At 46.9% G+C, this 16,739-nt stretch overlaps 1 protein-coding gene across 1 annotated transcript in view; it reads left to right on the top strand.

Moving 5' to 3' along the window:
• LOC137629675 (protein-L-isoaspartate O-methyltransferase domain-containing protein 1-like) overlaps positions 1-3,756 on the top strand; it is a 74,515-nt gene extending 70,759 nt beyond the window's left edge. The window contains exon 7 of the mRNA XM_068361230.1: positions 1,756-3,756. Coding sequence (XP_068217331.1) covers positions 1,756-2,864 — 1,109 coding nt within the window. The 3' untranslated portion in view covers positions 2,865-3,756. The remainder of the gene's footprint in view (positions 1-1,755) is intronic.
• The last annotated feature ends 12,983 nt before the right edge of the window (positions 3,757-16,739 follow it).

The raw sequence follows: 16,739 nt of genomic DNA, 5'->3' as shown, positions 1-16,739 counted from the left end.
GGTAGGGAAGATTCATGGCCTGATGTACGAGGTGTCACACTCGAAGGGTTGGCGTGAAGCTACCTTCAGGTTCGTACCATCCTTCGTGGCCAAGACCCAGAATCTAGCAGTCTGGAACCCCAAGTTTGAAGGATTCTCGGTGCCGGCAATCCCTCGTTCGGACAACCCGAGGGACTTGCTTCTGTGCCCTGTCAGAGCGGTACGGAAGTACTTAGAGAGGACTGCCAAACTTCGACCCGAAATCAAGAGTCTGTTCGTCTCCTCAGGATTAGTAGAGAAGCCAGTCTCCAAGAATACGATGTCCTTCTGGCTACGGCAGGTGATCATGAGGGCCTACAATAGTGCAGGGGTTCCTCTTCCGGGGAAGCCTAGACCTCACGACATCAGAGGGCTTAGTACTTCGTTGGCCTTTGAGAAGAACATGGCAGTCGGCCAAATCCTGAGGGCAGGTACATGGGCTAGTCAGTCAACCTTCACAGCTCACTGCTTGAAGGAGTGTTCGAGGAAATCCCTGGTGTAGCCCCAGGGAAACCACGGGCAGTAAGTCTAAGAGACACAGGTTCCTTCCTTACCCCATCTTTTTCCCTATTACCTTCCCTGAAATGACCCTAAAATCCTTTAACTGCCATGGGATACATCGTCAGTGAATGAATACGTCTCCAAGGATTTTTACAGAGGTGAGTTACTTAGACACTAAGATAGTTTTTCCTATTTCTCGTGTTTTCTCTTGGGGGGTCAGCAGAACCTAGCCTCCTATCTAGGTTCCCCTTTTATCTCCTCATCACGGTCTCTGGGTCCTGTGGGACACTTCCATCTCCTAAGGTATAAGTCTCCTAAGAAAGTAGTTCGAGGTAAGTACTCCGTGTTGGAACAAATCATAAATTTTAAGTAATTTGTATTTTTCCTAACAGTACTTACCTCGAACTATTTTCGGGTTATGGCCCGCCCATCCTACCCCGAGTGCCTTATAGGACTTAGTAGAAACCTATCTGTCAAAAACTTACTGGAGATCGAGACCTAAGCAAGCATGCTCTCTGACCCCGGGTCCTCTCTGGGTGCGTATCACTCTGTCAGAGGTTACCCCGCATAGAAAACGGGAGTAGGATAAACTACACAAAATTCTGGTCGGTTGGGAGGAGATCCCAGATACTCCTAAGAAAGTAGTTCGAGGTAAGTACTGTTAGGAAAAATACAAATTACTTAAAACTTGTGATTTTACTAAGTATACAAACCTGATTCCTAAGTTAGAGTTCCTGCCTCAAACAACAAAGCAGTCCTTTTGTTAGTCTAAAATCTAAAGTGTGAGTTTTTGTGACTGTTGGTTGGGTGGGACTTACCCTCCACGGGTTGTATTCGTTGATATAATTTTAGGGGGCCTTGGTCAATATAAACTGTCTTTACAGCAAAGTTATTACATTCTAAAAATGAAGCTAAACCTATGATACTGTTATTATTTGCCAATATAATGAAATAAGGTTCTTTATACACAGGACACTCATCACTTATATATAACATTCCACAAGTCAATATATTTCGTACAAAAGTTTCCTTTTTTTCTCTCATTTTCTTATATTGAATATTATCGATAGTTTAAACAGCCGTTCCAGATGCTCTGAAATCCCACCATTAAAGGACTCTGGGTTGTATATAGTAGTTAAGAAAAATACAAATTACTTTTTAGAAAAAAATTTTGATTTTTGTTTATCATGAAGCTCAAAATGTTTTATATTACAATATATTCCCCTTTATTTTTAGCTGAAGTAGAACTTCTAGATCTTCAGGATATGTGCCGTCAAGAAGTACGCTCTATTTTGAGAGCCAACATTAATGTTGAACACCCAGAATTAGCTACTGCAGCAAACCGACCAGTCCAAAAGCCCCGCTCTCGTTGCAGGCAACAGTTTCCTGGTGTATTTGTTCCTTATATGCCAGTTCCTTTTTTTGAATCTGAAGATGAAACTGGTTTGACATCAGATGATAACATGGAAGACACAAGAGAAAACTTGATAACATTTGGTTCTCCACGACGTAATCAGTTAACAACAGTGATTGAATTTGCTCAAAGTCTTGCTGGACAGAGGTTACTTGAAAGAGAATTGCAGAACATGAGACGCCAGAATCAGCCAGAGGAAGATGATGCTAACAAAAAAGAGGAAGAGGAAGAGGAGGAGGAGGAGGAAGTGGACGATGATTCACCAGATAGTGCTAGCTCAGATAGTGAAGATGAAAAACAAGAGACCGAAATGGAAGTTGAAGGTAAGAGTAGCAAAGGACCAAATTTAAGCGTGCCTCTGCGTAGTTTTTTCCTCAAGAAAGGAAAGGTAAGGAAAGAGCCTGAAGAGATTAAGGTGGATCCTGCACCAAGTAATGGAGAAGCTGCAACTTCAGCACCTACAGTGCCTCAGTCTGATCCTATACCAATGACTTCCACTCCAGTTATCCCAGTCAAATCTAACAAGAAACGTGAAAAGTTTGATAGTGGTGTTGGTGATGAAATAGAGAATGGAAAAGGGCCAAGCTCAGAAGAATCTGATCAAGGTGAAGAAGGTGATGTTGAAATGGATTTAGATTCTACCGACTCTGATTTTTCTGATGGATCACCCGCAAGACCTAGGTTGAGGAACAGAACACGAAACAAAGTTTCTCGACTTCTCGACCCAGATGATCCCGATTGTCCGTGTGGAGGACATTGCAGTGACTCGTGGAAGGATAGGAAAAATGAAGAAACAAAAGAAGATGGTGAAAGCCAAAGTAATGCTTCTCCACCTGCAGAATCTTACTCGACATACATGAGGGAAAAGATAGGGCAGTTGCCACTTCCTCAGGCACTCAAGTTGTACCTGAATTATTATCGAGAATTGTAAGGGATTTCTAAAGGGAATGACCTTACCTTCCCTTTGTTTATATATACTATCATTAGGGGGCTTATTTTCTTACAGTATACAAATTTAGTCCTTGTTCGTAAATAGAAAATACATATACAGTATATATAAATCTATATACATATAAAACTTTCACATCCATTAAAGTGGTTGTGTGTATCATTAAGCCTAACTATTTATGCTTTAATTTAGTTAATAGGTTTTTGTATTTAGACTTGAACCATTAATATCTGTGATTGTTGATTGGTTATCAGTAATGATTGCTGTTGAACTTACTATGGACCTCATCAGGAGGTATAATTTTGTAATTAGTGTTATTTCCTATAGGATTTTTAATTACATACAGATGTTTTTAATAGAGTACAAAATTTTTGGGGTGTTAAATTTTAATTCTGTAAAAAATCTTTGCAAAATTAATGTATGCTTTAATTATATCGGATAGGTCATGTAAGTTTCTTTTATCAGGTTACGTACTGATACCAACATGAGAAATGTGTAGATATTTAAATTTAAGTAATAGGTGTGTTCTATTTGGCAAATAGAACCATGCAAGAGCTTTTATTTTGTAATAGTTTGCTTATAAAGGGGGAATAAATACTCTATAAGCAAGTATGGTGGGGAATATTGAAATTGTAATTACAGTATGTTGTTTTAGAATATTGCCAGTGTGTGTTCTATAGTTCTTGCAGCCTTAAAGGTATAGTGTGACCAATTAAACCGTTTTCCTTTTATAATTCAATTTCAAGACAGGAATAGAGTCCCATTTTCAAGTTCACATTTACAGTAATAGATTTATAAAACAGAACTAAAAGTGAGAATTTTTTTATTTTGTTTTGAACCATAAAATACAAAATAAAAAAAATATATATTTAAATTTTTTGTTATAATTTCCTATCCCATATATTCCTACTTGATAGTAACTTATCGTAGATCAGGATATCTGTAAATTTATCTGCTCATGTATAACAGCTCCAATTAAGCAGAAAGTTCTAATCTTCATTGTATCCATGCCACTTTAGTGATAATTTTTTTTGTTGAAGCTATCTATCCATGATTACTTCAATTAGTCTTTCACAGAATTCATTACCCAATTTATATTAAAGCCGCTTAAGTTTCTAAAATGAATTAAGCGTAGATAGTAGTTAGGATTGAAAATGTTGATTTGGTTATCCAAAATACAAAGTTCTGTAAAACTTCCTTAACCACAGCCAATACATTACAAGAACCCCAGTTGCGGAATTTCCCCAGTTAAAAAGCTTGATAAGTGTCCCCAGTTAAAAAGCTTGTTAAGTTCAAGTTATTTGAAAATTTATTGACTAAAGATAGTTGAAAATTCCTCTCATTAAATACAGTACTGTACACTGTATACCAAGTGGAAATAACATAATAATAATTACTTGCTAGGCTACAAAACTAATTGGAAAAGCAGGGTGCTATAGGCCCAAGGGCTGCAACAGGGAAAATAGCCCAGTGAGGAAAGGAAATACAGAAATATGACAAATTCGGAGATAATTTGTATTTTTCCTAACCATACAAACCTTAGCTATTTACATAGGGTTTACTTTCGGCGTAGCTGAAATGACGAGCCATTAAGTTTTTAACGAGGGTTAACTACCCCCCGCTAGTTAGCAGGGGGTAGGGAAGGGGTAGCTTGCTACCTCCCCCCCCCCCCCCCACACACACACACACACACCTGTGAGTTGTCTCACTTCACTTAGAGGTAGGACTTGACTTGGGGGACAGGGCTGGCGGGCAAATATGTGTAAATAGCTAAGGTTTGTATGGTTAGGAAAAATACAAATTATCTTCGAATTTGTCATTTGTTCCGTAACCGAAATACAAACCACGCTATTTACATTGGGTGACTCACCCCTTAGGAAGGGTGGAAAGTCCCCAGCCTTACTGGCTTTTGGCTTTACCCGGGGACCCGAAAACCGAGTGAGCAGCACTCGAGAAAGGGGGTCCCTGCACCTCGCACTCTCCAAAGCTTGCTACGGATGTGCGGCCTACATAAGTTGTGTGTGGAGGAAGTTGTGACTCGTCCTAGGAAGTTGACCTGGAGTTCTTTAGATAGAAATCTAGGCTAGGACGTTCCTAATACCACTTCGTCAGGGTATGGGGGACGCAAACAGTATTATAGTTAATACTAGGAGCACAAGGGAGCATGGTTTACCTGCAGAGGTTGAGGTCAGCTATGCAGAGACCAGGATGCTGCTTTCCCCAAGGAAGGGGAGAATGAAGAAAGAAGTAAGGGCCAGACATAATCTTTCAAACACGCAGACTAAAACCGGGTAACAATGCCCCCAACCTTCTGCTACCTGTCCATTAAGGAGCCTGAGGTTAGACTAACTGTTATGCAGCCACCACAGGGCCAATAGAGAATGTATCGAAGCTCCTGTGGGTCACGTCCTGCAGGTAGTGGGCTGTGAACGTCGTCTGGCGCTTCCACACCCCAGCTTGTAAAACCTGCGTCGCAGAGAAATTTCTCTTGAATGCCAGGGACGTAGCGATGCCCGACATCGTGCGCTCTAGGGCGGCGTGACGGAGGGGGGTCAGGATCCAAGGTATGTTGGATAACCTTCTGGATCCAGGCCGAGATGGTGTTCCTGGTGACCCTCCTCTTTGTCCTTCCTGTGCTTACAAATAACGCTTGCACCTGAGGACGGACTGCAGCTGTTCTCTTCAAGTAATTCCTCAGACTCCTTACTGGGCAAAGTAACAGATGGTCTGGGTCACTTGTTACAGAACGAAGACTCGTTACCCTGAAGGAGTCGAACTTAGGGTTTGACACCCCAGGGTTCCGAGTCTTGGCAACAAACTCAGGGACGAACTTGAACATCACCTCCCCCCATCCCCTTGAATGGGCGATGTCGTAAGGAAGACCATGAAGTTCACTGACCCGCTTGGCCGAGGGCAAAGCGAGAAGGAAAGCCGTCTTCCAAGACAGGTGGCGATCAGACGCCTGGCGTAATGGTTCAAACGGGGCTCTCTTCAGAGCCCTGAGGACCTGAACCAAGTTCCAAGGAGGAGGTCTTACTTCTGACTGAGGGCAGGTAAGCTCATAGCTGCGTATGAGTAGAGAGAGTGGAAATGTCCACTCCTTTCAGCCTAAACGCCAGGCTTAAGGCTGAGCGATAGCCTTTCACCGCTGGAACTGAAAGGCGCATTTCCTCCCGTAAATACACAAGAAACTCCGCAATTGCTGGAATAGTGGCATCGAGTGGCGCAATTGCTGGAATAGTGGCATCGAGTGGAGAGATACCCCTCCCACGACACCAACCACAGAAGACTTTCCACTTCGCCTGGTAGACTCCGATATAGGACTCGCGTAGGTGGCGAGACATCCTGTCCGCAACCTGTTGCGAAAATCCTCTCTCCATGAGTCCATGAGGAGACGCGTGAAGCCGAAACGACGCTACGGCCCTGTGAAAAATGTTGCAGTGTGGTTGTCTGAGTAGCTCGTGTCGTGGGGGGAGTTCCCTCGGAAGTTCCGTCAGGAGCTGCAGAAGATCTGGGAACCATTCCGCGTGATGCCCTAGCGGAGCTACAAGAGTCATGGAGAGATTGACCTACAGTCTGGTCTTGTTGAGCACCCTTCTCATCAGACAGAAAGGTGGGAAGGCGTAAACGTCGATGTTGTCCCACGTCTGCTGGAAGGCATCTTGCCAGAGAGCCTTGGGGTCCGGGACTGGAGAGCAGTACAGGGGCAGCTTGGAGTTCAAGGCTGTCGCGAACAGATCTACTGTCAGGGAACCCCACAAAGTCAGGACTTTGTTGGCTATCTGAGGATCCAAAGACCACTCGGTACTCACTATCTGCGTCGTTCTGCTCAGACTGTCGGCGAGCACATTCCTCTTGCCTGGAATGAAGCGAGCCGAAAGTGTGACCGAGTGGACTTCGGACCACCTCAGAATCTCTACTGCAAGATGGGATAGCTGTCGAGAAAAGGTACCTCCCTGCTTGTTGATGTAAGCCACTACCGTAGTGTTGTCGCTCATCACCACTACGGAGTGACCCGCCAGGGTCCGTTGGAACTGTTGAAGAGCCAGGAAAACTGCCTTCATTTCTAGCAGGTTGATGTGGAGGTACTTTTTTGATTCTGACCAGAGGCCTGAGATCCTTTGGTTCAGAATGTGGGCCCACCACCCTTCTTTTGACGCGTCCGAAAACAGTCAATTCTGGGGGGAGGACGAGAAGATCCACTTCCTTCCGGAGGTTCACGTCGTTCAGCCACCACCGAAGGTCCGTCAGTTCCGTGGGTCCTATAGGGAACAGAAAGTCCGGAGAATCGGAGCCTTGATTCCACCGGGACTTTAGCCGCCATTGCAGGGATCTTATCCTGAGGCGGCCGTTCGGAACTAGACGTGCCAGGGAGGAAAGGTGACCTAGAAGACGCAACCACGAATGGGCCAGAAGCTCTTCCCGCCTGAGAAAAGGTTCCGCGACCTTCCTCAGCCTTGCTATCCTGTCGTCCGATGGAAAGGCTTTGTGGAGATCGGTGTCTAATATCATGCTTAGATATACCAGTCGTTTCGTCGGAAGGAGAGAGGACTTCCCGAGGTTTACCACGACCCCCAGGTCTCGGCAAACCTCCAGAAGCCTGTCTCGGTGTCGAAGAAGGGTCGACTCCAAGTCTGCCAGGACCAGCCAGTCGTCCAGATAACGGAGGAGACGTATGCCGTTCCTGTGAGCCCAAGACGAAATCAAAGCGAACACTCTGGTGAACACCTGAGGAGCTGTGGAGAGACCGAAACACAGCACCTTGAACTGGTAAATCTTGCTGTCTAGGCTGAATCTCAAGTACTTCCTGGAAGACGGATGGATTGGGATCTGGAAGTACGCGTCCTTCAGATCCAGTGTGCACATGAAGTCTTGCGGCCTCACTGCAAGTCTGACCGTCTCTGCTGTCTCCATGCTGAATGAAGTTTGCTTGACAAACTTGTTCAGGGCTGAGAGGTCGATGACCGGTCTCCAGCCTCCAGACGCCTTCTTTACAAGAAAGAGTCGACTGAAGAAGCCTGGGGAGCCGTCGTCAACCTCCTGGAGAGAATCGTTCTTGAGCATGGTCTCGACTTCCGCCCGAAGGGCTAACCCCTTTGCCGATCCCATGGCATAGGCGTTCAGCGGCACTGGATTCGCTGTCAGGGGAGGTGGAGATGTCGTGAATGGGACGCGATAACCTTGGCCGATCACAGAGACCGTCCAAGAATCAGCCCCAAGTTGCTGCCACCTGTGCACGCAACTTTTCAGGCATCCCCCCACAGGTGGACACGCGGGGGGATTGCCAATCCTAGCGCTTGCGGCCTCGGCCGCTGCCTCTAGGATTCTTACCTCCCCTAGAGGACTTTCCGCGCCTTCTGTCCTTGGTCTGAAAGGGCTGCGGCTTAGACACCCCTGTCTTAGCTGCCGGAGCCTGCTTCGGTGTCTTGCGAGGCTGCTGTTGCTGTTGAGGTGCCGGAGGCTTGTAGGGCCGAGATGTCAGGGCCCTCTGGAGGAGAGAATCTTGATTCGATCTCCTCCACCTCTCGGCTGTTTGTTCCATGTCCTTGGGCTCGAGCAGATCCCTCCCAGTAATGGAGGAGTGCCTGAGCCTGCAGACGTCCACGGCGGGGACCTTCGGATGGAACCTCTCGGCCACTGCGTCGCGACGCTTGAGGATCGAGTTAGCCCACAGGTTAGCTACCTGGTGAGCGAGGAACTCGATCGAACGCATGCCCGAGAGGAGGAAGGTCTCCAAAGCCTTCCTATTGCTCTCCTTGGACAGATCCTCAGAGCGCAATAGGATGCCCAGAGATCCCAGCCAAACGTCCAGCCACGAAGTTGCCTGCATGGCACTCTTCGCGACCTCAAGGTTCAGGATCTCCGAAGCCGAGAACGTCACTTGCCGGGCGGAGAGCTTCTCGAGAGGAGTTCCCCTGGTCAGCTCTTCCACAGAATGGTGGAGCGGAAGGGCCATACTGGACTCCCCCATGATCTCAAAGTACCTCCTCTGATGTACTCGAGGAGGTGGGAGGAGTTTGAACCCGGCAGAAGAACGACCGGAGGAGGCAAGCTCGGAGAGCTGGGCTTCGACTCTGTCCCTGGCCCCTTTCACCCCTTTGGACCAAGGCAAAGCTGCGCTGGACTTAGGGCTTCTGGGTGACATAGACTTCGTCTAGCACCGTGTCCTTGCCCTGACGAGGGGCAGTCTTCGGGTCTTTAAACTTGTTGAGCTGCCTCATCAAGCCTAGGACCTGCCAGAAAGCGTGTTCAGACTCGAACTGGTCTCCTCCTTGCGGACTGGCAGCCAAGTCTCCGGTCCCCAAAGGCTAATCTTGGGGAGATACGTGGACGTCCTCCTGGGGTTTAGTTGGCTCTGGACGTATCCTGGATGACGATTTAGGAATCGTCTTGGAGTCCTTGGGCTCCCTCCTAGGAAGAATACAGGACTCCAGCAAAGAGGTCCGGAAGGGGGCATCCTCGCGAGCAGCTTCTCTCCGAAGAGGAGGGGTTCGTCCCATTGGTGCCGTGGGAGATAACTCTGCCTCGCTGGACTCTCCTGAGGAAGGAAATAACACGTCCACGGGAGAAGGCGAAACAGCACGCGTAGGAGTCCTCCTAACCGACCTCTTAGGAGCCAACTTCACCCGAGGAGAAGTCACCATGAAGTCCACTCCTCTCCTTCTCTTCAGCAGGGAAGAGCCTGCCGTTGGTTTAAGTCCCATATCAACGAGGGCGGGCTTCACAGCCTGGACCACTGCGTTCATGTGACGGAACCAAGGCTGGCGAGTAACTGACGCAATGTCAGTTATTCCCGCTGGAGGGAAGGGGATCTTCTGATCCTTCGGAGTGGACACCACGGGGCCTGCCTGAAAAGAAGAGGAAAAAGAGTGTTGCATGGACCTCTCCGTAGATCCTTCCTGGTCCTGGTACTGGTGAGAAAACCTACGCTTGCGCGGAGGCGATCCAGAGGCTGCTCTGGAAGTCCGTGTCCCTGTCGGTTGGCCGCGCTGATGTTCCCTGCGGGAAAGGGAATCGCGACGGTCCTCACGCGGAACATCATTCAAGGAAACGCGCACGGGCGATTTCCGAAGCGCGGGCGCATTGCCGCGTGTGGAAGAATGCGCGTGGGTGCGTACGCTCGCGGGCGAGGGGGCGCGTAGGCGAAAGGACACGATGGCAAGCGATCGCGTTGGCGCGCATGTGAAGGAGCACAAGACTGCGCGGGTGAAGGTGTGCGCGTAGGAGAACGCGAGCGACTTGGCGAGCATTTGCCAGGCTTGGGAAGCGCTGGCGCGTCGGAGAACGCTGGCGCGATGGCGAGCGATGTCGCGTGCGTTCAGGAGAACGAGGGTGCGAACCACGAACAGGCGAACGACTGCGCGCAGGCGATTTATCGCGCGGGCGAGTCGGAGGCCTGGGGCGATCAGGCTGGGACGGGCGAGGGCACTCAGGAGAGCGCTTGCGCACAGGCAAGTGATCGCGTGAACGCGCAAGAGAACGTTGGCGCGCAGTAAGGTTACCACGCACATCTGAAGAGGTGGATGAAAGCGCAGGCAAACGCTCGCGAACAGGAGCTTTAGCTCGCTGTTGCGCCGGAGCAGAAGGGCGCGCAGGGGCGCGTGGGCGAGGCGACGGGTTAGTACCCTTGCCTAAGTCCAGATCAGGTGATCGTGGACGAGATGATGATCGTTGGCGCGCACATCAGGCACAGGTTGATCAATAGCGCGGCTGCGCACAGGAGAACGATGGCGCTCAGGAGAACGTGGGCGCGCAATGCGCACATCAGGAACACGAGGGCGCTGCTTCGCAGGAGACCTGCGAGAAGGAGAGCGCTGGCGAGCAGGTGATCGCTGCCGAACAGGAGAGCGCTGGCGAGTTAAGTCCGAAGACTTTGACTCTGGGGAGCGCTTGAGCGCTACTGCACGCGAACGCGCAGGGGAACCCTGACGCGCAAGGGACTTACCCACACCGTAAGTAGAGTCCCTTAACCCCGAAGGGATCGGTGCCAGTTGGATAACAGGGTGAGAAGGCGCCCAAACTGCATCTGCGGCCAGGAACGGAGAAGGCAGGTCGGAAGGTCTGGCAGGCGTAGGGGATCGCGAACGATCCGCGGAGAGGTCAAGGGGCGCTGCTGTGACGGGCTGCTCCTGACGGGAAGGCTCCTCCTTAGGGGGAGGATCAGGAGAGGACGACCCAAAGATGCGCCTCCTAACTCCTTTATAGGGAGAAGGAAGCCCTCTGCTGTGAAGAGGCCTACGGGCCTTACGTCGAATACGACCACGAGGAAGGGCGTCCGGGTCATCAGTCCTCTGAAGAGGAGTCTCTGTCAGCGCGCTCCCCCGAGGGGGAGACCCGCCTGCAGGAGACCGTGGGACCCACCTCCCCCCTCGGAGGATCTTTGGAGGGAGGAGGAGAGCCATCACCAACGTCCGCAAAAGGAGCATTATCAAGGGTTTGACCAGACCCGTCGGAAGGCTCGGCCAAAACAGTGTTGACAAAATCCGAAGGGAATACCTCCGGTATTACCGGCGACTGTTTGACCGCAGCCCCCAACTGGATCAGGTCAAACAGGGCTTCCTTGGAGGGCGTGCCCATAAGCCCCAAGGAAGCCCAAGGCTGAAACAAATCATTATTAGCAACAGTCTGGTCAAACTCTTCAAAATCCAAATTATCCTCCCCCGGAGGAGAAGAGGGAGGCAACGCCCTCTCCCGCACCCCGAGGTCGGGAAACACCACTAGGGCCTGCGCTACCACTCGGCAGCCTCTCAGGAGAGACTGATCGAGTGGGAGCTTCGGGGGAGGTTCGGGCGGCGGAAGAGGAGTCCTTGGAGCCCTCCTTCTTCAAGGTTGCCCCTGAAGGAGAACGGTCTCTCTTGGACTTCTTCTTACGCCGGCGGCCGAACTTCTCCCACTGGGAGGCAGACCACTCCCTGCACTCACCACACGTATTCTCTCTATCACACCGTCGGCCTCGGCACTGCGGGCAAAGGGTGTGAGGATCGGTGTCCTCCGCTGACATGAAGGTCCCACAAGGGCGGCCAGCGAGTCCAGGGCACTTGCGCATAACGATGACAAAGGTCGAGGCCAACTTCCAAGCACACAGAACTAGAAAAAGACAAAAAGAAAATTAAGGCTGTCATTAACGAGGACGAAAAACAGCAACGTCTGTCTTCGTCCGAGCCAAAAAGTGAATTGAGACAACTCACAGGTGTGTGTGGGGGGGGGAGGGGTAGCAAGCTACCCCTTCCCTACCTCTTGCTAACTAGCGGGGGGTAGTTAACCCTCGTTAAAAACTTAATGGCTCGTCATTTCAGCTACGTCGAAAGTAAACCCTATGTAAATAGCGTGGTTTGTATTTCGGTTACGGAACAAATATAAACTATAAGAGAAGTAAAGTACAATTAAAGAATATTTCAAGAACACTATATTAAGAAATATTTATTTTGTTGTTGAACTGTACAAACTTCAAAATGGGAGAGGAAGGAAAATAAGGTAGAATAGTGTGCCTGAGTACCCTCAAGCAAGAGAATCTACCCCAAGATAGTGGAAGACCATGGTACAGAGGCTATGGAACTACCCACTAGAGAAGAAAGGTTTGAATAACTACAGAACAGTGGTTAACCCATTCAGCAAAGAGGAATTGTTAGGTAATCTCAGTGTTGACAGGTATATGTTGAAAGAATATTCCAGACTATTTAATGTACCTAAGTAAAGGAAAAAAAGGAAAAATTAGCTGTAACCAGAGAGGGCTCCAATGTAGTACTGTCTGACCAGTCCAAGGACCCAATAACACTCTAGCAGTTGTATCTCAATGGGTGGCTGATGCCCTGGCCAACCTACTACCCATGTACAGTATCCAAAGTACATATATGAAACAGAGCATCATTAATATTTCCTTTTACACACACACTACTGTACTTCAGTACATAGTTCTGTTTAATATGTACTTTCTACAATCACAGCACAATGTGCTGTTTCAAACCTCCCCTCCTTTTACACTGTAGTAGAAACTATGCAGTACTGTACAAAAACATTTATGAAATATAAATACACTACAATACATGTAAGTAATGAATATTCTAAATACACTGCATACAATACAAGTAAATACGCTACTCACTGATTGCTCCATTATTCCATTATTATTCGTTAGATGTATGCACTGGTGATGTAGTGAAGAGATGATGGCATAGACATCACAGCAGGTTCTAATAATTTTATAAAAGAACATAGCTCATTTCTATCCGTGTTACCCAATAAAAGTTGAGACATGGATGGCATCGAGGAGATGAGAGAAGTGACAGGCAATGCAGCTTTATAGCTTGGCAGCAGATGACATTGATGGTGCTGGGTTCTTTACTATTTCTCAATCAGTAAACTTTTTTTCCAATCTTTGTTAATATTATTATAGGTAACTGGAAAATTATGCATTTTAATGACTTATGCTTGCTACAAGATAATGAAATATTAATGATTCCTCTAGTCACAATAATGGACCATTCCAAATGCTGTTCATATTCTGCTTTGCCTTCCAATTCACGGGGCATTCTAAAGACTTTGGAGAGTCGTCATCATCGTCCAATTTAGTAGATAACTTGAGGAATTCTTCTAAATCCTCATTCGTTACCTCTTCCCAATGCTCCTTTACATTCTATCCCCCCCCCCCCCGACATGTCTTGCCATTTCTAGGTTTTTTGGCTTCTGTCATCTATTGCTGGGAAACCCATAAAATTATCAACAGCCTCAGACAACAAGATTCTTCCAGCAGGTATTGACACTCTTTGGCTGCAACTTTATTGAACCTAATGTCATTGGCTACAGTAAACATCTTCCAGCAATTCATCATCTAGCGCCATACAAATAAAGTAAAAAAAAAAGCTGAAAGTAGATGAAATAAAGAATACATTAGTACAGTACTATACAGTAACATCAAGCACATTCAAATGTAATGGATAGAAAATACACACTTTACTGCACACTGAATTGAAACTAACAATAAAATAAGCACACTGTATGTGTAAAGTAGCATAGAAAATGAGAATTTCAATTCCCTTTTCTAGGGTAGGGTACACAACACGATAGTGCGTACGTACTGGTGTACTTAGTACTACATTTTTGGGACCAGTCTTAAAATCGGAAGATAATTACATAACGTGATTAATCCTATCTATCTCTAAACTCTAACTCCAATACCCTTATCAGATGGATATGGAATGATAATTACCTGTGACACCAGCTGACAAAACGATCAGCTCCCTCATCTCAAGGTCATGCCTACTTGTAGGAGTACACGAACATCTCCCCTCCCCAAAAATTTTATGTATTGTATCAAATACAATTGTATGTGAAAATACCATCTAAAAATAAGTTTCCGGAACTGCTGTGATAGGGATGAATCAGTAAACTAATCTTGACACTAACTAACTTTACCAAGGTTAGGTAATATTAAGGACAAAATGTAAATGTAATTACAATTACATGTAATATTCACCATTAATTCAGCTAGATAACCTCCAATAAGGTAATCTAGCCAATATTTAGATACATTACAGTATAGGCCATTGTAATCCCAAAATGAACGTAATAATTGGAATTCATTGATTCGTGAAACTAAAATTACCAAATGGCACCGGCAATCAACCAATTTCCTTGTATCGTTACTACGATTATTAACTAAAAGACATGTTGGAGACACTTCATGTATAATGGAATGTGCTATGAATTATGGGAAACACAGCATGAACTAGGACCCTAAAGGAAGGGAAGAGACAAGTATGATCATTAACAAAACCGAATGAGCCCGTGACCCACGAAACAACGGGGAGGTGTTGTGTGGTCTCAAAGGACTTTCCTGTTGAAGAATATGGATTATACAATCTGATTACAAAACCAATATTGTTTTCCATGCTCTAGTTCTAGTTAATAAATGTGCGAAGCAGACTCATTGTGTTCAGTATATATGGGAGAGCAAGAAATTCAGTCTCATTTGAACTTGCCAGAGCACCTCAGTAGCCGAAAGTCGTCTGCTTCGCAACATTACAAACGGCATCCTGTAAAGGTACAATACCATCATCTCAGTTATCACCGGCATACTACGTTACAAGAAATTTTCAACTATATTTTGCAATCATAGGTATTCAAACAATGTAACACTCTCCTGTACGAGGTTAGGGAAGAGAAAGGGTTTTGAAGACCGTGTAGCACCTCCGCAAAACTAAGTTTTTCCTTTGTCAAAACTACTTTTTTGGAGGGATTGTAAGGTGCTGTGTGGTCTCCAAGGACTTAGTACCAGAGCATTAATGAGTATAGTCAGCCTTCCCTTAAGATGCAGGGTGATTTTTTTGTGACAATATTTTGGAAATAAAAGGGAGTCGTATATACTGACTAATACAGTACAGTATTTTATAATGGAATGAAGACGGTTTTATATGTGTACAGTACATATTAAAATGTCTTCATTCCATTACAAAATACTGTATTAGACGGCATACATGGTCTGGGACTGGTGAACAATACACCGGGAGTTTGTGGTTCTGGTGATTGGCAAACATGTCTACAGACAGGGAGCCCCATAAAGTCAAAAGGCTCTGCCACTAGAGGAAGCAGAACCAACTGTTGTCCCTGATCGACCCAGATTGTCTTCAATGACGTTTCTTTCTGGGGATTAACCTTTCAGAGATGGAGATTGCGTTGGTCTGTGTCCACCCATGTATCTCTACTGCCAGTTGGCTGAGTAGGAGAGAGACTGCTTAGAGATGTAGGTCACTACCATGGAGTTGTTACTCATCAGCAGTATGAAGTGACCTATTAGAGTTTCTGTGAAGTAGAGTAATGCTAGTTGAGCTACTTTGATTTCCAGGAAATTGATGTGAAAGTTCTTGTCCTTTTCTGACCATAGGCATAAGATTTGCTCCCTTCCTAGGCAAGTGCCCCACCCGTGGCAAGAAGCATCTAGGTACAGAAGGAACTGTGGGGGAGAAACCAGACAGCTTCTCCTCTTTCAGCCACCAATGGAGGCTTGTCACAACCTAGTGATGCACCATCAGCAGGGCTGCAGGGTGGTCGGATGTCTGCGACCACCGGCTCTTCAGAGCCCACTGCACCAATCGAAGATGCATTCTCCCGAAGGGTAAGAGTTTCTCTAGAGGAGAGATGGCCTAGAAGTTTCTGCCAAGAGCAGGCAAAAAGTGATTTCCCTTCCAGAAAGTTTTCTGCTATTAACTCCCCCCTCCCCCGAGTCTCAGAATCCTGGCGGCAGAAGGAAAAGCCCTGGGTTCGATAGAGTCTATGTCCATGCCTAGGTACCTGATGGATTTTTGAGGGACATGCTGGAGTTTTCTAGGTCCAGTGGGATCCCTAACTCCTAGCAAAAGTCTAAGAGTAGATCCCTGCACCTTATCAGTAGAGCTAGGGATTCTAACACGAGAAGCCAGTCGTCCTGGTACCTCAGAAGCCTGATGCCCATGGCATGAGCCCAGGCCGAGACAAGGGCAAAGATTCTGGTAAAGACCTGAGGGGATGTTGACAGGCTGAAACATAGCAACCTGAACTGGAAAATTTCTGTCTCAAAAGGGAAACCTTAGGTATTTTCCTAAGGCAGGATGAATGGGGACCAGAAAGTCGGCATCTTTCAGGTCAACGATCAGATGGAAATTATTCTTCCTGATGGCCTGGAGATCGAGGGATGGACTTTCTAATTTGAGTCTTGTTTGTAGAACAAACAGATTCAAATGAGAAAAGTCTATTACTAGTCTCCAACTTCTCATCAGCATTTCCACTAAGGATAGATTGCTGAAGAACCTTGGCAAGTCATTTAAGACTTCTTCAACAGCTACTTTGGCTAACACTTGGGATACCTCCTCTGGGAAGACGGGT

The sequence above is a fragment of the Palaemon carinicauda genome, chromosome 37 (assembly GCF_036898095.1).
Source record: "Palaemon carinicauda isolate YSFRI2023 chromosome 37, ASM3689809v2, whole genome shotgun sequence".
NCBI classification, from domain to species: domain Eukaryota; kingdom Metazoa; phylum Arthropoda; class Malacostraca; order Decapoda; family Palaemonidae; genus Palaemon; species Palaemon carinicauda.
Note: the sequence above shows the minus strand (reverse complement) of the source record. Positions and strands in the feature narration are given on the sequence as shown.